At 37.7% G+C, this 24,646-nt stretch overlaps 1 protein-coding gene across 1 annotated transcript in view; it reads left to right on the forward strand.

Moving 5' to 3' along the window:
• Positions 1-21,602, forward strand: part of LOC136883302 (lysosomal alpha-mannosidase) — a 220,842-nt gene extending 199,240 nt beyond the window's left edge. Inside the window, exons 15-17 of the mRNA XM_067155536.2 lie at positions 1,802-2,053; positions 16,576-16,725; positions 21,249-21,602. Of these exons, the coding sequence (XP_067011637.2) occupies positions 1,802-2,053; positions 16,576-16,725; positions 21,249-21,482 (636 nt within the window). The 3' untranslated portion in view covers positions 21,483-21,602. The remainder of the gene's footprint in view (positions 1-1,801; positions 2,054-16,575; positions 16,726-21,248) is intronic.
• The last annotated feature ends 3,044 nt before the right edge of the window (positions 21,603-24,646 follow it).

The raw sequence follows: 24,646 nt of genomic DNA on the forward strand, positions 1-24,646 counted from the left end.
CCTGGACATATGAAAGAAAGGAGTTACAGCGACAGAAAATGCTACAATACTGGGCAAAGATCAAAGCCCAACAGTTGAACAAGTGTGATCCAAAGTAGGCCCATTTGAACTAATAATAATAACGACGATGATGACAATGGCGATAATAATACCTCAGCTTCTGTATGCATGAAGGTTAATTTTAGGTCATCTAGGTTGCTTGCATATCAATTTCATTGGCCTTAAAAGGTTTTTATTACTCTATCAGATGGGGGAATAAACCGGATATCTCCAGGGTGATCTATGGCTGAGTCTTGGCTAATTTTTATTAAGTGTCACGAAAGGTCGGACACTGTAGAACATGGAGAGTTGAATGGACTACCTCTGCCAAGTTTGAATCCATCATCTCTACCATTGATCCACGTACGGAGATAATGTGATCTGTCCGATGAGGAACAATGCACTTCTTTGAAAACTTGAAATTTTCCAGCCTTTGGCATGTGGAAATTGTACTTCATCTTACACAACCTTAAGAATCACTACTTATTCTATCTTTGCTCATTTGTTGAAAATTCAAATGTTCATATGTATGCTTTAATTGAAGTACAGCTTGAGAATTATGACTGCCTGTCTTCTGATATTTTCCTCCCCAAATCACTTTCTATACTTAGGAATTCTTGAAGCATGTCAGGCCACCTTCTTCAGAATCAAAATTTGGAATATTATTAATTCAGCCCGGCTGTCAAGATTTTCACACCCGCGCAACGACTGTCGTTTGACCTTCACACATGCAAAATGATTGTCGTTTGTTTACACGCTCGCGGCCTTGTCAGGAAGGATGTTGTCAAATGGTGCTCAGTGCTGACAACCTCCGTACTTGGGAACTAATGAGCGAGTGGTGCTTCGATAACTGGAGGGATAAGCAAAGGGGGTCTGGGAGCGTAAGCCCCCGGGTTAGAAGCCACAAAGCGGCCCTAGGCCTTTAGTTTTGTGTGAAAAGACGATTGGTCTGGACTGGTTCTTGCCCTGCGGCCAATTAAGATAGGATCTGGACAAGACCATTGGTCAGAGTGGTTCTTGCCGTGCAGATAGTTAGGATAGGACCTGGACAAGATCATTGGTTGGAATGGTTCTTGCTGTGCAGACAGTTAGGATAGGATCTGGACAAGACCAGTGATATAGGGCGAAGCGGCCCTAGGCCTCTACTTTTGTGTGGAAACACAATTGGTCTGGACTGGTTCTTGCCATGCGGCCAGTTAGGATAGGACCTGGACAAGACCATTGGTCTGGAGTGGTTCTTGCCGTGCGGACGGTTAGGATAGGATCTAGACAAGACCAGTGATATAGGGCGAAGTGGCCCTGGGCCTCTACTTTTGTGTGGAAACACGATTGGTCTGGACTGGTTCTTGCCGTGCGGATGGTTAGGATAGGACCTGGACAAGACCATTGGTCGGAGTTGGTAATGGATTATGATTAACATTATTGATGGGAACAAGATGACGTGCCACTTCACATTGGCCAATAGGAATGCAAGTAGCTACTTCAGAAATGAAAATGGCGTGTAACAGTCCTCATTTTGTTATAAAAGTAAATGTACTTCTTCGGGCGGGATGGCGGGTTCCTGGACATCGCAATGAACACATCTCTCCTCTGAGATGCTCTCTAAGTGAGATTTCATTAATCTCCACTTAATATAACATTACAAATAAGATGACAGCCGGGCTGAAGTAATACCTTTGAAATAAAGGTATAATTTGAAGTGACTGGAAAACTGAACTCTCCATAAGTTTCACATTCATGTTGTATTATCTTTTTGTTGCAGGTTCATAGACGTTTGTTACACGATGATGCATTTGGTGTGGACGAAGCTCTGAATGAGACTCAGTACGGCAACGGGCTCATAGTTCGTGGTCGTCACTACTTGATATTGGGCCCCATCGCCGGCAACCAGGGTCTAAGTCTAGCTGCTCAGGAGCGAGAGTTGGCCCAGAGAAAGCTGTTAGCTCCGTGGATGTTCATCACTCCAGCTAATGGCTTCACCTTGGAGGAGTGGTCATCTGCCTATAACATGGAGGTGAATTGAGCTTATACTGTCATATCAGTTAAGGTGGCATTGACTATATTGGTTGTCGTACAGAATGTAAGATCTCTTAACCCTCTTGGAGCCAAGAGCCGATCTGGTCGGCCGCTCCCCATCAGCTGGAAGAGGCCAGAGCTCCGCCTCCATTCTACTACTGTAAAGTGCCAGGCCGTTTTCAGTGGAAATACATGTATTTAAAAATTCGCGTATATCTACTGGTGTATAGCAAATACCGGCATGAAATTTTCTACATATCGACTACGTAGAATAAGAAACTGGTTTGGAGAGATATAAAGAGTCAAAGACGTTTTATTGTTGATTTATAGTTGTCTAAAACGTTTATTTTTAGGAAGAGAAAAATATTTTCGCACTTTCTCTCTCAATATCTACTTTGAAAAAATAATTTACGATACAAAAGAATATACGTAATTATGTATAATGTATTTCTAAATACAATTCTATAGAATAACTAATTTGAACGAGAAAAAGAAAAACGTAAAACATAAAAATTCAAACATATGTCACTAGTGAAAACAAGACAATTTTACTCACCGATAAAATTCGCGTGTATGTATCGATGTTTGGCAAATACTGACAACAAATTTTCTATGTGCGGACAACACAGTATTAAAATAATTCGGAATTATTAAATAAGTAAAAAAGTAGTTGATATTATAGTTTTTGTTTTCAGAAAAAATAGTTTCTCGTTTTCGGTTGTAGTATATATTAGAAAAATAATTTTACAATACAACAGAATTTACGAAATTAAGAAATGTATGGCACTAAAGCCGTGATTTGCTTTGACCTGCTCAGTTCGGTACCTGCAGTTTACGAGGTGAATCATGGTCAGTGAGACGGATCCTCTCAGTAATTATTCTAGACTTTCCAGACCAGGGTCGCCCTCTCACCCTCACATATTTCCTCAATTGCAATCGCTTAGGGTCACTTAGATTGAGTGAACCTCGAACCAACCCTCAGGACCAGGCGAAAATTCTTGACCTGGGCGGGAATCGAACCCATGACCCCCGGGTGAGAGGCAGGCACGCTACACTTGGCCCGCGGAGACCGGCATTTAGGTAATGATAGAGGACTATATGTGACTATAAGGTTTAGCAGAGAGTAAGTGAAAAGTAAATTGAAGAGTGATATGGGCGGAGAATCAGACGGTAGGGCATGTTTAGGTCCAAGAAATTCCTTGAAGGAGACAGGAGGTTGAGGAATGTTGTCGGGTTCATTGGGACGAATTTCCACAAAATGTTCTCCAGAGACATCATCATCATCATCATATTCGTTATCACTAGTTTCATCTACTACCATATTCAGAGTAGCTTTAGTGCTGTTAGACACAATTAAACGTGTCTTCTTTAGCTGCGGTGATTCCGCGGACGTGTCCCGTATAATTTCGTCGCTACTCTCTGAACTAAATTCCCTATCGCTATCCGATAAATCATCAGCGTTAACTTCGCACTGTTCTAAATACTGCATTAATTTATTGTTATCAATACCTGCTGAAAAATTATCACGTGAACAACATGCCATTTTCCTGTCACAAATCCACTCACTGCAAGGAGCAATCTCTTACTGACCGGTTAGCGGTATTTGTAAACACAGGAAACGACTCTTGTGAAAGGTATAACACCCTCTTAGAACTGCCAAAGCAAGGCCAGGCACACAATAACGTGTAGCCCCTTTACTACAGGTTGTAACAAAAGTATGCACGTCACTATAGGTTGCCTCAAAATTACGTATATCACAGAATTTTAAGCCGGCCGATGTAATCGGCTCTGGCAACTTCAGACTGGATTGTTAACGGCCGACCAGATCGGCTCTGGCAATTTAACAGGCGGATGCTCGCACTACCGCCTGGCACCAAGAGAGTTAAGCCTCTGTGCTGACCTTGATTGTTAAGGTATCAAGTCTTTATGTCTACAAGTTAACTCTAGGACAAAATTAAGAAAATACTAGAAAATACCTTTCTTCTTCTTCTTTTATGACCGCATAGGGTCACTTTAGTCAGTCCATCGTTCAGGTCTCTTTGAAGGGATTGTTCGGGCTTTGCGGTCCTCCCAGTACTTCTTCAGACACTCTGGTCTTCATGCCCTTTCCTCGGTTGAAAATATGCGTGTTGTTGGTTTGTTTTGTGTAATGGTAAAGTGGAGGTTTGTATTCTTGAGTTTTGTATTCAGTTTGATCTTGTTTGTGGTGTCTTCTGTTGTAAGGCCTATTTCCTTCAGATCCTCTCTTACTTCTCTGATCCATTTACATCCTGTTGTATGTTTTGAGGCGAGATTGTGTTGTACTAGTTGTTTTAGAAGTCTTGAATCTTGCATCCTCATAATATGTCCAAAGAATCCCAGTCTCCTCTTACGCATAGTATCTGTAATGGGTTCTAGCTCTTTGTACACGACTTTGTTAGGTATTATCCGCCACTGTCCATCTTTCTGGTATTTTCTGTTGATGCAGGTTCTTCCAATCCTTCTTTCATTTTTCTGAAGTGTTTATTCAGGTGAAAAAATGTTTCTGCTGCATATGTAACTTCCAGTTTTATAACTGTGTTGTAGTGTTTTATTTTTGCATTTATTGATAGACATTTCTTTTTGTAGATATCCCATGTTAATTTTTGTGCTTTAGCTAATCTATTTGTTCTTGTTTGGACTGAGATTTTTTTCATTTAGGTTATGTGTTATTACTTCTCCAAGATATTTAAATTGAGTTACTATTTTGATTTTATTACCATTCATGGTAATTTCTTTTAGTTGTGTTGGATTTTTGGGGCATAATTTCTGTTTTTTCAAATGATATTTTGAGGCCAATTTTATTTGCAATGTTTTGAAGTTCTGATATCTGAGTTTTTGCTTCTTTTATGTCCACTGCTAGTAATGCTAAATTGTCGGCGAAACCCAAGCAGTTTGTTTTGATTTTTTGGCCAATCTTAATTTTTGGGGGGCATTTTCAAGGTGTCTTAAAATTTTAAACAGAGATTCTCTATGGATGCAATCATAAGCTTTCTTGAAATCTACAAATGTTATCACCATATATCTCTTTCTTCTCCTGTTCATAGTCCATTATCAACTTAACACATTGCGGATGGAAAACGAGTTTACTCGTGTTGGGCTGGCCGAGCATTGCGGATGGGTGATGAGTTAACTCGTCTTCATGGGACTCATACGTTCGGTGACATCTGTCGAAACTTCTGAAACTAGCTGGCAGTCAAGCTCACTAGAATCTCGGTGTTGAAGCTTTTGTTTATTCCATGCTAGCTTTGCTTTACGTTCTTCTTCTGTTTTATGATTTATTTGCTAAGTTTTCTGATCTCATGTTTACATCGTTCAAGGAGCCATGTGGTGGGTAAGATGGTGCTTAGGCGTCGACAAGATTCTTAATAAATTATATGCAGATAAGTATTGGGATTGCCCTAGTGATGTTGACAATTGCGAGTTCGATTTTGAAAGCTATTCTGACAAAAGTGTCTCGTATGATAATAATGATGTACGCCCTCCAAAACAATGTGAAGTAGTGGTGGTCGAGAACGAGGCTGAAAGTGATGTTGTGAGTGTAAATGGAAGTGATATATCTATTTCTTCTGATGAATGGACAGAAAATAATAGTTCACCGACTTTAGAGGATTTCCCAGGAGCTCTTGGCTCTTGAAGAACCACAAGACATTGACAGAGTAGTAGGGCTTATTTTTTGATTTGATTTCTTTGAACTTGTTGCCGAGCAGACGAACTTGCATCACCAGCAAACTGCATCGTCATACAAAATATCCCCTAATACTGTAGCTTGAAGTGGACTGATGTAACTAGTAGTGAGATGGGAAAACTTTTTGCTTTGTTTATATTGATGGGACAGGTAAAAAAAGTTATATTGGAAAGACTACTGTTCAAATGATCCCCTCATTGAAACCACCATATACTCCAAAACAATGTGCAGAAATATATTTGAGCTAATACCACACCAGGAAACATTATTAGGACTCTTACCAAAGGTCTTCAGTAAATTTCACCATAATCAGTACAAGGTTAGTGAAGCTAAACTCATTTCTTTATGTGCATGTGCTGTAGCAATAAGTTACACAGATAATGGCTGGGCACAGGGGTTGGGCAGTGTGATGAGCACCCGGCCTGCAATGTGTTAAGACTCATGATCTGATCAGGACAGTTCCTCCAGGGTCTGAAACCTCCTTGTTATTCTTCTAGTTCTTTCTCAAGTTGTAAACTTATCCTATTAAGGATGATTATTGAAAAGATTTTGTATGTTATGTCTAGGAGCGAGATTTCCCTGTAGTTATTAGGGTCAGTTTTGTCTCTTTTTTGCAGTGGGTGAATGAGGGCTGTTATCTGGTGTTCTGGTAGTTCTTCTTTAATCCAGATAGAGACAAGTTGTTGATGGAGGGCAACTTTTGCTGGTCTTCCTGCATATTTCCAGATTTCCACAAAGGTTCGATCTTCTCCTGGCACTTTGTAGTTTTTTAATTTATTCAGTGCTTGATAGACTCCCTTTACTGTGGGGGGGATTGATGTTCTCTGGTGGTGTTTTTATTGGGGTGTTGGTGTCCAAATGAAGGAGTTCTGTGGGTTCCTTTATTAATAACAGAAAACATTTATTAATAACAGAACCTATTAGAAAACTCATATGTAAGCCTGTCTTCAACCTCCCAAATTACTACGGGAAAAGTAATTTGAAATTTGAAAGGAACATGTCAATATATCTCACAGGATTGACAGTCATAATTTCTATACTAGATGATGTTAATGTGGATACTTTTCCCTAGATGATAATCTCACCTCATTCAATGAGAGGCCTTTCATTGAGAAAGAACCAATAAAATTATTATGCCTTAAAATGGAACAGTATGTATTTCACACCTTTCAATACTTAGCAAGTTATAATTATAAATAATAGTACATATTTTGGTTGTTATTTGACCTTCTTCAGCTATGGATGTCTTCTTATTCGTCTTCTGTGTGAATGGGTCACTTAGGAACACGCGTAATCAACATGTGTTGAGCTTTCCTCTTCGTCCAGTAGTTCTTCATTTTCATCGATTGTTGTAATTTCTGTTCCTCTGACCAAGTATGTCGTGTTGGTTTCTTCTCGTATTCCTCAAATCCCTTTGTGTGAAAAGTTTTCCTGATTACATTTCTGTCGTGCAGATTTGGTGATCCTGATTCAGTGAGGTCTTTTCTCTACTTGCTTATACCATTTTTATCTTATACGTTTGATTTGCAAAAATGTATGTATTTGATAAGTCAGTTTATTGTTATTCATTCTTTCAAAATAAATTGAATTCGTCACAGTCTCATTGTATCAGTAAGTTTAGGTATTTTAAAATATATTTCTGAGTTGGGTTTGGGGTAATGTATTCCATTTTTTATTCTTTGCCCTAAGATTTTCCTCATAATTTTCCTTTTTTTAATCTCTAATTGTTCCTTCACATTTTATGACGTAAATTGAGCGTTTCTGAAGCATAAAGAAAGGTTTGATCACTGTTAAGTAGTGACGGGAATTTTACTGTTCCAGGTCAAGCAGTTTTTGTTACAAACATTCTTTGTGTGTTGAAAAGGAGTTTCCTGTTTCTGAATTGTTGAAGCTACTGATTTATTTTCATTGCCATTTTCAGTGATCCATCCACCTACCTACTTAAATTTCTATACTCTTGCAATTTTATTCATATCAGTGGTAAGTTAAGGTGGATCAGTTTGGATATTTTTCATATGATATCTTAAGTCCTATTTTTGCTGCTTGCTCTTCCATTATAGCAATCAGTTTCTGTGCATCAGAGATGTCTTTGCCATTTAGTGCCGTATCATCAGCAAACGCTAGCCTGTCTATGTCGATACCTGTAATTTTTGGTCCTAGTCGGTGACATGGTGCACCTGCTTTTCTCCACTCTCTGACAACTTTTTCATGAGAATAGTTAAACAGTAAAGGGGAGAGCCCATCACCTTGACGTACACCTGCATTTATTTCAAACTCATCACTACATCCACCCTCCACCCTGAAACTTTACATTAGCTTTCGTTTCAGTCAACATATCCTTTACAATATTTCTTGCTTTTGGTCAAGTCCAGATCCTGTTAAAACTTTAAGTAGTGAGACGCGATCTATACTGTCGTAAACTTTCTTGAAATTGGCAAATGTGATGACATAATTTTTGGTAGATGTGTTTGGAAAATATGCTATAATGCTTTTTATAGTCAAAATTTTCTCTGCACATGACGTCCTCTTTCTGAATCCACCTTGGTATTCACCAGTTTGGTGGTGAATTTGATGTGATCTGTAGAAGGGAGGCCCCTCGATAATTGTTTGGGTCAGTTTTACTTCATTTCCTGTGTATTATCACCAGTTTCTAATCCTTGGGGATCATTTCAGATTGCTAGATGTGCAACATAATTTTGTGAATTTTTTTGATGAAATTTTCCCCTGCATTTTTCCAAAATTCTGCAGTTATTTGATCTTCCCCTGAGTTCTTGAAAGGTGGCTGGAGTTTTATTGTATGACCAATGTTTGTTGCCTAAGTTGAATTAACTTGTCACATTCATCTCCCCACCACAGCTGTTTTCTTGTTCTTCTGAGTGTTGCTATGTTCTCAGCTGTTTATAAGAGTCCTGCTTGAAGTTGTGTCAAATTTTGTGGATCTAATTGTTCTGTTTCTTTCTTAATGTTTTCATTGTTTTTAATAACCTCTACTTCATACTTTCATTGTGGTACTAGCTTTGTAAAGTTTACTTTTTTCAGGGATTACTTTAGGGGAAAATTGTATTGGATAATGATCAGAGTCTAAATGTAGTCCTTGTTAGGATTTTGAGTTTCATGATTTCTGATGTATGGAAGCAGGACATCAGCAAATGATCTAGTAGATATTCACCTAATAGGTGTGACCCAAGTCTTAGCTTTAGAAGGATTTTTGTTAATAAAGTCACATTCCATTCTTATAAGTTTGTGTATGGCTAGACCATTTCCCAACCCAATATTGATATTTCTTCTGTTTTCCAATTTGTGCATTGTAGTCACCGATATGGATTTTAACATGATGATGTGGAATTCTTTGCAAAATATTGTCTAGCAGATTCCAAAACAGTCTCTTCTTAGTAATGTTAGTTGGTGCATGACCATTTATTAGGGAGTGGATATCCGCCTCCATAACGTAACAGTTAGTGTTATTAGCTGCTGTCCTTGGGGGTCCGGGTTCAGTTCCCGGTACTGCCAGAAATTTAAGAATGGCAGTAGGGCTGGTATGTGGTTGAAATGGTACATGCAGATCACCTCCAATGGGGGTGTGCCTGAAAAGAGCTGCAGCACTTCAGGATGAGGACACGGCTCCATGGCTAAATGGTTAGCGAGCTGGCCTTTGGTCACAGGGATCCTGGGTTTGATTCCCGGCAGGGTTGGGAATTTTAACCATAATTGGTTAATTCTCCTGGCATGGGGACTGGATGTATGTGCCATCTTCATCATTTCATCCTCATCACGATGCGTAGGTCGCCTACGGGCGTCACATTGAAAGACCTGCACCAGGCCTCTCATTTCAGGGAATAGATTTTGTTTCCCGATTTTATTGTTAAGGTTGAAAGACGACCTGAGTAGGACTCTAATTTCACAACTGATCCAAGTATTCACTTACCCACTAAAAAGTCTGTCCCAAACTTTGGGCGATGTGCCATGACTCGTTCACCCGGTTTTCCTTTGAATATCATGTAATTTTCAGAATCAAAAGGGTATTCATCCGTGTATCGTGATTCTTGGTATGCAATTATTTTTATATTGTATTCTTTAGATTTTTAAGGATACTTTTAAGTTTCCTGACTTCCAAACGAGAATTGACATTAAATGTCATTAGCTAAATCCAAGATCCTGTTCTTATTGGGGTACTGTGACTTACCTCCACGCACTCATTTCTGGTCTCTCCAGAATCGAAATAGACCTCTTGGGGACTGAAACCTCTGGGGTAAATTGCTTTAGAAGGTGCACTGTCTATGTTGTTCATTTGAAGTTCTTAAGTTGTAACCAACATGTCAGTCGGTTAAACTCAGAGTTCCACTTCTGAGTGTCACTAGTCAGCCGCCACTAACATGTGAAAGAGACGCTGTCGAAATACTGTCACTAACATGTGGAACCGTCGTCCTCTTAAATTGATATATGGCAACCATATAACAAGGCCACATGAAAGACATGTTCCCTTTCTAAAGAATATCAAATGAACATCTCATCCGAATTATCAAATTTATTATATTATTCTTTCCTTTATTCAAGAATTTTAAATAAACTAATGATAAAAACAGTCCTCTCAGAAAACATGTTCTTTTTCACTGTCTTCTGAAACACACCTTTCGACTCTTTTAATGTGATGCATAAAGACCCCATAAGTTTGCCGCTTGCAGTAACTCTCGGCATTATGGCTTAACTGTGGTTGGTGGACACCACAGATTGCATTGCGGCGGTCACTGATTTTTTCCTTTTTATATTCAGTGTCCTTCCCGTACACATCCAGACTGAACCCACTCTGATCACTGTTACACATGTTTTCAGGGCTGTAGAACTCTATAACAGATTTAACTTCTTCTACAAATATTTCTGCTTCTGCCATGGTTTCTACTTCTTTGTTGGTCTGCTTTTTTGTCATTAAAGATGTTATTTTCCACTACACAGTACTATTGCACTTTTTAAAGTTACGTGCGCACATGTGGCATGCTTTAAACCCCGTGCATTGTTCTCCATGAACAACTTGCATAGCCCACTGTTGGATGGTCACACCAGGAATTATTTCATTATTTTGATGGGCAAAATTGATGTGTTGCTTTTTCCTGTAAGTATGTTCTATTTCCCTCAATTTGTCACAGTGCGTCCCACTGTTCATTACTTGCTTTTCTCAGAAATATAAATCTTTTTTAGTTTTGACAAGATGGAACTTTTTTTTTCGCCAATGAAAATGAAAACTCACCCCGCTTACCACTTCTCTAGTATTGAACAGCCTTCCTTTTTAAGCGTATGTCAGTGTGGCCTGAGATCAGCTGTTGGACAGTGTGAGTTGCGGGTAGGGTATGGAGTAGCAGCCTGTTGACAAGCGAACCCAGCACGCACTGCAGTCTTCCTTAGCCAAGCATGCCAATTCAAACATGCAAACTTTAAGGCTTTCTGTAGGTCGTATAAATTAATTTCTGAACAAAATGTTTTGGTCGTTGTGTTATTCGTGGCTCATTTAACGTGTGTGCAAAATTTACATAAGATACATGATTCCCCAGTACATGCCCTTCCTTTGTAAGATATTTTCTTAGGCTATTAACAATGTTCTGTCCATTATAAATGGTTTTTAAACAATTTGTGTTGCCCTTGTCTAAAAAAAATGCAATATAAAAATAGTATACACACTTTTTATTTATCATTTTTGTTTTAAAAATCTACCTATGTAAAAGAGTCTGGCAATATGTGCACTGATTTTTTTTTTTTAAGTTGGCAGCTTAACACAGGTTTTCTTTGCAAATCTTGCAAAGTTTAAGGATCATTGAAGTAGGGCTGCTTTTGTTGTATTTATTTGCTGTAACAGAAGAGATTCTCAAGGTTATCTCTGAAGAAAAACTTGGACCTTATTTGGCGTTGCTAAATGAAATGTGTAGTGAATAATGTTATTAGAAGTCTGAAAGAAGAAAAAGAAGAACAAACTGAATGAAGAGCATGTAAGGATCCAGAAATAGATATTAATTGGAGAGATAGATTGGTCTGACTTACTCCCTTACTTTCTCTCTTGCAGCTAACTCTCTTTAGGTGATGTGCCCTATCTTACTGGCTATTGCTTTTTGTCTTGTGTTGTATCTGTGTATTACAATCTACATAGGAGAATGAACAGGGGTGGGGAGGGAAGGATGGGGAAACTGCAGTAGTCGGGGAGGGATACTTGTTAGTGAGCGAGACGATTGGAGGTGGGGATTTGTTTACTGTTTGAAATATATCTTTCTCTACCCCTAATAACTTGAGGAAATGTTGGATTTGGTTGTAGAGTGGATTTTTGTTCTCTATCATGTCATTCAAATTGTGGTCACTGTTAAAAAATTGATCCAGAAATATGTAGGTATATTCTAACACGTTCATTATACTGCCTTTGTTGCCTTTCTTTAAAATGGTCAAATCCTGGTCAATCCTGTCTCTTCCATGTGAATACTCATAGCAGAAAATTTGCAATGTTTATTAGCGTTGACATGTTTCATGTATGTGGTTAAAAAAACTTCTACCTGTTTGCCCAATGTAAGAAGCTTTACATTGGGCACAGGTGAGTCTATAAATAACAGAATCAGAATAATGATCTTTATTGTAATTAACACAATTATGATTTTAAAATTTGCCTTGGTTGGTGTTATGGGTTGAAAAAGACATCTGAAAATCATATTTTTTAAATAAGTTTGATACATGACAGATCCCTGGGTTGCTGTAGGTAAAGGTTGCAAACTTATATTTTTTCTGTTTCTCCGGAATTAGTTTGGAAAGTTGCTTATTTCTTATTTTTCCTATGATTTTATTAACTGTATCAATATTAAATCCATTAAATCTGGCCATATCCTATAACTTTAGTTCCCTGTTCAACTCTCTACGTAAAAGGGATAATTAAAAGCATGGTAAACTAAGCCTTCATTATTTCTTTGATCTAATAGTATGTGAATGTTTTCATAAATGTTCATTAAAGTACCTTTCTGCATTTTATGGAGGATTGCTAAATCTTGTTTGATAAAAGTAAAACTGTGAGTGAAACTTGTTCTATGTTTATTCATGGCCCGAAAATTTATTGTACTTTTTGGCGTTTGTGTGTTCTTGATAACTTATATGAAAGTTCCTTCCTGTTCGACCTGTACTGTATAGCTAGAGTTACATTATGTGCATTTGAGTTTGTAAATACTAGAATCAGAATATTTATCATTATTATGGTAGGTTCTGATTGTGTGGGGTTTTTTTGTTGAAAAATTTACAATTGATATTGTTAGTTCTGAAAGCTATGCTGAAGTTAAGTGTTTTAAAGATAACAGTTACTTGAAAAATATTGTTATAAGTAAATGTAAGGAAGTTATTTTTTCTTTTGAATCTCTGACTAATTTAGTGGATGGTTTATTTTTTACTGCCTTAAGTATTCTGTTGACAAAATTTCTATATTTTAGCCATTGATAAAGAAAAAGTTGTATGATGATCAGGAAGGCAGAGAGAGAGAGAGAGGGGGGGGGGGGGGGGCACAAGGCAGATGATAGTAGCTCAAAGGAAAAGATAAGGAAAGATCTTCATTGGGGTAATCGCATTGGAACGAGCATGTAAATAAAAGTTGCAGATCTCTTCATATGGTTATTAGGGAAGGGCTTACAAGCCTGTGGTGAGATCCCTATCAGAGTATTGGACCCTCACCTTTGACACAAGAACTGGAAAAGATCAATAGCAAAGCAGCACGATTTGTTCTAGGTGATTCTGACAAAAGAGTAGTTACAAAACTATTGCAAACTTTGGGCTCGAAAGATTTGGAAGGAAGTAGACAAGCTGCTCGACTAAACGGTATGTTTGCAAGTAATCAGCTTCATTTTCCGTATCAAATTCTAATCACAGAGACTTACAATAATTGAAAACCTTCCACCTCTTTGATACTTTTTATTTGCTTTTTAGCAAATTATTAATTATAAACAGTACATGTTGCGTTCTCACTTGAGAAAATCTTCAGCTGTTGTTAAGCTTACGTGAATCGCTAAGTTTCTGAATACATTATTTTCAGGTATATTGTTCCTCTTAAAGACTATTTGAATATAAATTAAATTAAAATGATGTTGAAACAATGTGGGAGTTAATGGGTTGATGAAATGAGACAGGATGAATACATAGTTAGCCTGCTTAAAAACTATATCTATTCATTGGAATAGTTGTTAAAAGTTTCAACTCTGTTACACTAAAAATATCTGTTTGTCCTCCACTTAAAAGGTTTTTAAAAATATGATTGGCTTCTTGACACTGTTCTAATTATTATTGAATGTTCATTTCTTTCACTCCTTCAAGGTAGGCTGTTATTTATTTTGAGCTTGCTTAATGTGCCCTAAATTGAGTCTAATGAGGAACTTTGAAGCTGATTGCCAGTCATTTTTTGAGAAGGGAGCTTCGTCTCAGTTTCTGAAATGAAATGAGGAAAATAGGAATTTATTTTTTTGAAATGAAAACATGTGTCTTTACTTAATAACTGAATGTATAAAATGGTTCCATACCTTACTGTTGCTAGACTCCAATTCTACCATGACCCTGGAGGGGGAATGTTTGAAGCTGCTTTACGTCTAGTATAATAATGTATTCAGAAACTTAGCGATTCACCTAAGCTTAACAACAGCTGAAGATGTTCTCAAGTGAGAATGAAACATGTACTGTTTATAATTAATAATTTGCTAAAAAGCAAATAAAAAGTATCAAAAAGGTGGAAGATTTTCAGTTATTGTAAGTCTCTCTAAACGGTATGTTCCGAGCTGTAAGTGTAGAGACAGTCGGAATTCAAGAGGACAAATTGGGGCAAATATTAATTTATAGCAAGAGGAATTAGGTATTGGAATTGCTTATCAAGGGAAATGTTTGATATATTTCTATGTTTTTTGAAATTATTTAAGAAAAGACTGGGTAAATAATTGACAGGGAATCTTGGGCGACTATCCTAAATGCAGATCAATGATTGTCTGTTGTTGGAAGCACCTGTGGTCTAGAACCAGTTCATTATTTCCTTCAGCTCTCCACATCTGCTATACATTGCAAACGTTGGTTCACTTTCATTCACAGCTTCCATTATTGTATCTTTATTTTATAAGATCATGTACAGCATGGAAATTGATAACTCTTAAGTTTTTTGCAAGTTCAACGTGTGTTCCTCGATGATCTTGTATGTGTGTGAGGATTTGTAACCCTTTCTCCATTGAAAAACATCTTCTCCTTGTTTGGTCCATTTCTGGGCAAGTTAGAAACAAGAAAAAAAACTTGCTTGGCAGTGCAGCGGGATGGACTGCAAGAGCGACAATACAGCAAAGATACAATCAGCTGAGCGAACACAGACCACCACATGGCACGTGGTGTGGTCCTGCACTTGCCTTCAACACAGGTCAACTCCGCTTTGGTGGTGATCACCCGCTTGACAGCGACACTTCTGCAGCCCGAGTATTTCTTAATATTGAAAAATTTCTTAGCAAACAAAGTAGGAGTCTCAGTACAAAAAACATAAAAATTAAACAATTTCCTCAATTGTGCTGAAAGTTTTGGCCTAAATGCAGTTCCGAAAAACAGCCTAAAATCGCTTGTTTCTTTACTCGTTTTCTTTTTTATTCAAATTCTAGCCAAATTAACTTATTTACATAATATTCTTTCTGTAATGTGTTCCTTCGTTGGGTGTTTTTGATTGCTTGAAAATTGTCCAAACTGAATGTAGTTATAAGGGCTTAAGTGAAACTGTGCATTGACTCACATTAGTGCTCATAGTGGTAGGAAAAGGCAAACTGCTAATCTAATCAACTGGATAACGATGATTAAGAAAACGATTGCAATTTTTAGGAATAAATAAAGAATTTTATTCACCTAAAATTAGTAGCTCATATCCCGTGGATTTTTTCAACATTGAGTTGGTTGCCTGAAGGGCTAAATTCAAAATTTCATTGATATAAATGCGAGGATTGATTTGCATTGTGAACATGGGGATACTGAAGGGATCAAGAAAAAATGTTGTATACTGGCAGAAAATGTAAATTCCAGGAATGTATAAGTGGTGATATATTGTTCTACATAAAACCTGTTAAAGAAACATAAACAGATTAATAAGAATCACATGATGAGAATTCGGTCTTTTAAAAAAATCAGTTAAGAGGGGTTTTCAGAATAGTTAAGTTACAGTTAAGTATAGGGCAAAACATGTATTAAACCATCCCAGAACTAATGTAATAAGGAAATAGAATGTAGAATATAAATTCAGGAGGTCAAAGCATGCTAAGTCTGAAGGTCACACAAGAGTCATAATGAGATAAGACAGGGGAAAATCCCCAATTGATAAAGAAATTACACTCTTAAATAACCAGTCTGGAAGGTGAACATAAACGTAAATTACATGACTAGACAAAACCTGTAGGCAAGACATGAGAACAATAAAATTAAGTCCAACAGGGTGAACAGAAAAACAAATGTGCCTGATAGAGAAGAAACTTAAAAGTAATAATCTTTTACAGCTCTGTTGTTTAAAATGATGAAAGGGAACTATCACCAAAACAGAAGAAGTAAAGCAATTCACAGCGAGGCCAGACAAGGTCAGACAGAACTTCAGACAGTTAGTACCCCAAGTGAGCCATGAAGAAAAATGTGCCATCTGAAAGTACAGGAACATAAATAGCTTAAAATTAACATCACAGTTTCCAGCATACTGTAGTTCTAGAGTCCTTACCTGGCTTCTGTTATAGGCAAGAAATACAGGTACTTCCTTAGCACTGTCACAAATACCTCTGTCAATCTCAATAGTACACCTTCCCTTTCTTTGGTTCCAGTACTACGGTCTGAATGTCGCCCTACCTCCTAACGTTCAGATTCTCACTTTGGAGCCGTGGAAGGGTAACAGTTTGCTGCTACGTCTTGAGCACATTATGGAGATCAAGGATGATCCTACACTCTCACGTCCAGCCACAGTTAGCCTCAGGGTGAGTATACAGCCATTTTCACCTTTCACTTAAATTTATACCAAAGGCTTGCTGCTGCCCAGTTGAATAAATATAAAATAAGTACTTTAGAACCTTGTGATGCTGAATCAGTTGGGACTGGAGCTGATCCAGGATAGCAAAAATTTGGTTTAATGGGAAGATATGGGAAGATCAATAAAGATGATGATGATGATGATGATGATGATGATGTTTGTTTAAAGGAGCCTAACATTGGCCCCTGGAAAAAATCAATAAAATACACATACATACATACATACATACTGAAAATGTCCTTTATAATGAACAAAAAACAGTTGAAATATGCAGTAATTACACACTTGTTATCACACATAACAAACATTTGCTCAGTAAAGGCTACTTTCTGGAAAAGTTAAGGCCCTGTTAGTCTGGGAAACTTGCTGCCAGCAGATAGTTTTCAGCCAGTCGACAGCAAACTTGCAACTAGTTGCTGCCAGTGACGAGTATCATCTAGGTAACAGTTGGCTGGAAGAGCAGAATTTTTGCCTATAGAATTATCATTACAAAATCAAACAGGGAAAATGCAGAAAGGTTTAACACTCCAGTGCCCGTCTTTTCTCTTTGCCTTTAATGCCCAACCCAAGCTATAAAATGTTGGTGTGATGATTTTATTGTTAATAATATCATTTTTAAATTAAAGAACTATTATTTACAAGCAGTAATATTTACTGGAGATCCAACCATCATTTCCTGATTGTGTCTGTGATTTTTTTCTGGAACTTGATAGATTTCATGTGATTTCTTTTCATCCAAATTCCATTTTTGCACTTTGGTCCTAATATTTTCCTGAGGATTTTTCATTCTTGTTTTTTGATCATCTTTATTCAGGATCTGTCACCAAATTATAATAGTTTCAGTTATAATAGTTTGAGGTTATAATCTGAAGGAAAAAAAACCCATCACCACACAGAAGACAACATTCGCCTTTAATGTGAACACCAAATTATCGTTTTTCCCGTTTAATTTCATAGTTGACCTAGTTAAAAAACTCTCTCTCATCCAAGTTATCTGCTTTCCTAGTACCGTCTTTGCTGATTTAACTTGAAACTTCTAGTATAAAATTAGTTTTGTGTGTTCCAAAAATATCTTTCATGGCCACAGGTCTTAAAATCTTGGGAATAGAACCAGCTTTTGGGTGGTTAGGCCATGTGTGTTTGCAGAGTTTTGACAAGATGTGCCATTTGGGCTCATCAGTTGGATTGGCACGCCACTCCAAGACTCTGCTTAGCAGGGGCAGACCAACAGCGTGGTCCCACCGTGTTAGCAAATTTTTTGGAATTGTATCTCCATGGGGAGTACATATTTTTGAGAATGGAGAATTCACTTCTCCTTTAGCAGGTTAGCAATTCCTGTTTGCTTACATGGCGGGACCACACAGTTGGTCTGCCACTGCTAAGCAGGGTCTTGGAGGGGCGTGCCAATCCATCTGATGAGCCCAAATGGCACGTCTGGGTGAAACTCTGAGAACGCACATGGCCTGACTACCCAAAAGCTGGTTCTATTTCCAAGATTTTAAGTTTTATTTGTTATTTACCTTGTATAATCTGTCTGTAGTCCGACTCGTTGGCTGAACGGTCAGCGTACTGGCCTTCGGTTCAGAGGGTCCCGGATTCGATTCCCGGCCGGGTCGGGGATTTTAACCTTAATTAGTTAATTCCAATGGCACGGGGCTGGGTGTATGTGTTGTCTTCATCATCATTTCATCCTCATCACGACGCGCAGGTCACCTACGGGTGTCAAATAGAAAGACCTGCACATGGCGAGCCGAACCCGTCCTGGGATATCCCGGCACTAAAAGCCATGCGACATTTCATCTGTCTGTATATTAATTCAATTTGTTAATTATCACCATTGTATTGTCTTTTATTTCTATAGTAATTAATATTGATCTTCAAATAACAATAGACAAACTCAAAAACAAAACAGAAAAAATTAAGATACTTCAAAAGAAAGAGAGAGAGAGAGACACACATACACTCATACTCTCTCTCTCTCTCTCTCAATAAAAGGTCTAACGAGAGGTTATTTTCATTAGAACAAAGGAAGGCAGCATCTCTCAGAATGAAAGAATATTGAGCAGATAGGAAATAAAGAAATCCTTTGTATAATTGACTAGAATGGTCCAACATAGGCTGTAAAATGTAAAATAAATAAATTGTCTTAATTGTATTTATCCATAGTCCTCTTGTTAGTTCTGTTTTAGTCTCTTACCACTCTAGTTACTTTTTTGTTCCCAAGTTGGCATACACTTTAATACAACATGGACATGCTTCTGATAATGATATAGATTTGATTCCCATGGGAAACTTAAAATATTTGTCTTGAATGATTAAATTCATATTCCAGCTTAATTGGTCCATTATTGGATATTATAAATTTTCCAACTGATGAGTCCAAATTGGCACAAGGGGCAAAATGCTGGCAACTAAGAATGAGTTAGCTGGAAAATGTATAATTTCCAATAACAAACCAATTACATTGGATTTGTTTCTGACTACTGCAGGCCGCTCACTTGACATACACAACTGTTGGGAAAACTCAGCCCCTCTTTCACCCGAGCAGAGGCATGTTGGTGGTGGTTCTTACTGTTGGCTTCTCTTTGAATACTCTCTAGTGATTGGTGCCCATGTTGTTTTCACGCAGGAATCTGGTCTCTTGTAGGCTGGGATCTGGATTTGGGTTTTGTCCAGATTTTTTCTAATTCTTTTTGCCAATGTCGGTAGGCCGGAAGATGGTATTTCATGGTTTCCCATTTTCACACCAGGCAAGTGGTGGGGATGTACCTTAATTAAGACCACATATGCTTCCTTCCCACTTCTAGCCCTTCTTTATTTCATTGTTGCCGTAAGACCTGTCTGTGTCGGTGTGACGTAAAGCAAATTGTAAAAGAATAAATGAAATAGTTCATCTAGAATTTGAGTTTGGAAGGTATTTCAAGACTCTTCATCTAGAATTTGAGTTTGGAAGGTATTTCAAGACTCTCTGACTTGTCTTTCTCAGAGATGCTGGGACTCGCCAAAACCCTAGGTCCCGATGGATTGCATAGAGCAGTGTTCCAACGTACCACCTGGGGTAGGGCTTTCTTCTTCTACTTCTTCTTAAAAACTGCCATCATCTTGATCACCTACTTCACTACTCTCCATGACAGAGAACATTACTCTCCTAGGTAATCTATCCTCTTTTATTTGCGCACATGATCCCATCATCGAATCTGGTATATGCATACAGCTTCACCCATAGAGTTCATTCCTAACTTAAGCTTAATCTCATCATTTTCCTCCTGCCATTGTTCCCACATATTTGTACCAGCGATCATTCTTGCTACCTTCATGTCTGTTAGTTCTGAGTCCACCCAGCTTTCACTCCCATACGACAAAGGGGTCTGAAAACACACAGATGTAAAGATACTTTCATCCAAGAAACTTTTGCAGATTCCATGGATCACTACTGTGAGCTTAGGGCATTAGCTTTGCTGCTCCTTGATTTAGTTTCAGGTAGTGTACCTCCATCCTGGAAGAATACTTAAAATGATTCACCTGGTGCAGTTCTACATTTTCTCTCTTATTTCTCCATTGCCATCACTTTACTCTTTGTATCAATCTCTCTGTACCTCTTTTCAAGCTTCCAGCTAGTTTCAGCACAGTACAAATGATAAATATATATTTTATATATTTCTTCTCTTCATAGATGGGTTGCTTAGGACCATGTGGAATTGGCATTTTTTTTTTTTTTGGCTTTCCTTTTAACCCAATGTTCTTTCATATTCAACAAGCTCCGAGCATGTATGTCACGGTGTCTTTCTCTCTTCTTCCTTGAAACCCTATATTTATGTGATCTTTCTGATTGCATCTCAGTCCTGTGGAGATGGTGATCCTATTTCTTGAAGGTCTATTTCTGCTTGCTTCCACCAATTACTATAGTAGTCTTGTTTTTCTGAGCATTTTGTTTGATAGTCTGCTTGTGTTCATTCTTTGTAGGTTTCCCAGAAATTTGGTTCTTTGCATGTGCATTGTATCTGTGATTTTAAGGCTTTGTTTGTAGATTTCTGCATTGGATTTAAGGTAACGTACTCCATCTTTGGTTCTTGCTCCTAGAATTTTTTTCATTTGACTTTCTTTAACTTCTAATTGATTTTTTAGTGTTTTATGTTTCAGATTAGGCGTCTCTGATGCATAGAGTGCTTCTAGTTTCGTTACTTCTGTATGATATCGGGTTTGCAGTTCAAAGAGAGACATTTTCTGTTTGTTGTTTTTTGTTGATTGAAAAACAGTTCCCTTTTTCTGGAGTGTCAAATGTATAGCTTTTAATTATCATTGCCATTTTCTGTGATCCATTCACAGAGGTACTTAAATTCTTTTGTGCAGGAGATTTTGCTGCTGATTTTGAGTTAATTTCATGCTGAACTATATTTCAATAGAATATTGAATTTAGAATTATTATTTTTTGTTTATTTTAAAATTCTCTCTCTGATGATTTTGTTGCAGAAACTTTTCGCTGCCTTCACCATCCTCTCTCTCCGAGAAACGACGCTAGGTGCAAACCAGTGGCTGACAGATTCGACGAGGCTGATCTGGAAAGCAGACACAAATGAAGTATTTGAGAGTAGCCATATAAAGCAGAAGTCAAAACGTCTTAACTTTGCAGAGGACCTCTTAAGTGTTACCCTTAACCCCATGCAAATTCGTACTTTCATCATTGAAGTGAAGAGCTGTTTGTAGAATGTCTTTTTCTATTCTTTTATGCTCAAATGAACACTTTCTATGTACCATTCTCAGAAAACAAAGATGTTTTTATTCAATAAAATCTAGAGAATTATGAGCTCTTTCGTTAAATATTAACCCATTGATGTACTAATTTTTTTAGCCTATTGGATCCCAAGAATTAATTTTTAATTTATGTGAGTCACAGTTATTCATAAGTTCTCATGCAGGCTTTAATTTATAAAATGAAAGAATCATAAATCTTATCTTTGAATTTTTTTGTGTATCCTGGTTTGTTTCCATGGTTTGGAAAGTTCTGAAGCAGTCAGGGATGTGTAAAGCCACAAAACATATTTCGCATTCATATCAGCTAAATAAGGGGCTTTTAAGGGCCACAAAGATCCCGCATAATATTAGAGATATTGAAACAGGAACGCCCGTACTTTAGCTTAGTGGTGAACATGGATTGACGCCAGGGCATGTACGGTCCATGCTCAGAGAGTCAGAGAGAGAAGGGTAGTGCAATAAGTTCTTATTAAGTGGAACTTGAAGTTTATTCAAGAAAAACAGATAAATCATATCACCTTTACAGATGAATAGTTGGCGTTTGAGTGTCCAGAAAGATGTAGAGAAGGGCGTTGTCCCTTGGCATTGGCGTCGTCCCACGTCGCTGAACTCCTCCCCTCACCATAGAACTCCTCCCAGCACTGCACTGAAGGTTGTGGCACAACACTGTTTGTTAATTGCACGAGTTCCACTGTCAGTAGTGTTAGATGAAAAATACTTCGAAGAAATAAATTCAGAATCACAGTTCCGTGATGATGGTGAAACTTAGCACTGTTCAGTACATGAAATAGTCATTGACGAACTTGAAATTATAGGCTCCACAAAATCTGGACCTTTCTGTGACTTTGAGGTTCAACCATATGCAACTTCACTTAATCACAGTTCAACGAAAAGGAATAAATCAAGTCCCTCGGACACAGTCTTTTGTAATGTTCGTAATGAATACGATAAAGTGAATGCAATATTTTAGCACACATAAACTTTGAAATACATTAAGGTTTCTACGAAGACAGTTTTAATTTATCACAGTACAGTCACGTGACTTGAAACCAAGTTCTCGTAGCGGAACAGTTTATGAATTGTAACACGCAGTCTTGTGAAAAGAAAACTAAGTTCCACTAAGACACAGTCTTTACGAAGTAAGTTACACAGTCTCTCGAGAAGAAAATAGGTACAGTCTTTATGGAATACATAAAACACAGTCTTTCAAAAGAAATTAATTTCCCACTGAGACACAGTCTTTACAAAGTAAATTAACACAGTCTTTACAAAGTAAATTAACACAGTCTCTGCAAGACGAAATTCACAAGTTAAAAAAAAAAAAAAAAATTGATCAGCTAAATAGATTCTATCACTTGTATTCCTATTGAACAAGTCTTCTGAGGCAACTTATTTCCTTCACACAAGTATATGTTCGACACTTAGACACTCGAACCGTATCACGTACCTTCTACCATCGGCCCTCAGCCGGACAGAATAACAGTCTACAATCGCACAGCTGGCCCGCACGGCATGGCAGCTGGACACGATGAAACACACACTGAATTATATGGAGGTAGCGGGCTCCTTTTATATCCACAGGTCGCCAGGCAAGGCTGATATGAGATTCTTTAACCTTCCGTAACTCGGCCATCCTTCCGCCGATTTGCTTGAAATTTTGTACAGGATATTTGTTATTTAGGCCTACAAGATGACGTGCTTCAAATTACGATCAGACACCCTGTTCTGGATATAGTGAAATCGAAGGAATGGAACGTTCGATCATGATGTCACTCGACCTTGGCTGGTACCCTGCAGCGAGCGATCACCTGCCTGTGCTGTCACACATGATGCTTGCGTGCTTGGCGCTCATTTCAAATCTTCACAGATGGGTGTTACTGTATTTTCCATAAGAAATACATGGACGGCGAATGCTGACAGGGCATTCCTGTTTAGGTATGCCTCTTATCCCAGAAAGTGAAAATATTTGTGATTTGCCACCTTCCCTCCACTCGTTACTGTTGTTCACTTACGGTATAGTTTTTTGGCCCAGTTTATTCAACCTCGGTTAACATTTAACTGCATGTTAAAATAATTTAACAGTGAACTTAACCAAATTAGCATTTAATCTACATTGGTTTAGACTAACAATGTGTTAAACTCTCAGTTAACTTAACTGCCCAGGTTCAAGCAATTAAATTCTCTGTTAGCTCAAAATATGGCAGGTGCATTAGATGCAGAACTTCTGTATCTTGAATATTTGGAATATGATAGGCCTTTTCCAGAAAGATTTAGAAACAGAAGAGATGATTTTCATACAGTTGTTTAAGTTGCTTGATTGTATGTTGACTAAAATGTCATAATGTACATTGAATTCACTACAAATTTTCTGCCAAATGTCATTTTTAACTTTGAGCACGGATCCATTAATTAACTTACCTTTTATAATACTTGGATATAATTTTCTAAAGAAGAGAAATTTGAACCACACATTCTCTTCTTGGCTTTTTTTCATATTTGTCTATAGAGCAACAGAAAATTCATAATGAAGACTAAAAATTCTAATGAATGTTGACTTTGCGTGCCTTGGTTTACAGCTGTATTCAAACGAAAGCACATCGGAGTGTGCTCAAAAACTGCATGGTTCTGCCACTGCCTTCTAGCTTCTCACTGATCATGACTCTTGTGAGAGTTAACACTATGTTAACTAACAGTTCCCAGGAAATGTTTGGATAAATGCAAGAATCTTAACATGCTGCTAAATTTTTAATGCTATATTAACAAACAGTGTGTTAGTGTTCCTTTATGTGAGACTGAATAAACTGGGCCTTTGTTCTTTTTACTTGAACCTGACCATGGAAAATCACATTCATCACTTTCCGATTCAAAGACGCTTTTCTCAGATCTGCCATTGTCACCAAACAATTTATCACAATCTGATATTTCTAACTCATTTTCATTCTTGCTTCTGTTTAGAATTTCAGGAATATCACCACTTGCTAGCAACTGAGCAACTGCCTTTGACCCGACATAATTACTACTACTGGCCTGGGTTGGATTGAAATAGATGTGATAGGGATTCACACCCAACATTGAATAGAACATGAACTAGTCAAGATAATTGAATGAATTTTTTC

The sequence above is a fragment of the Anabrus simplex genome, chromosome 11 (assembly GCF_040414725.1).
Source record: "Anabrus simplex isolate iqAnaSimp1 chromosome 11, ASM4041472v1, whole genome shotgun sequence".
NCBI classification, from domain to species: Eukaryota; Metazoa; Arthropoda; class Insecta; order Orthoptera; family Tettigoniidae; genus Anabrus; species Anabrus simplex.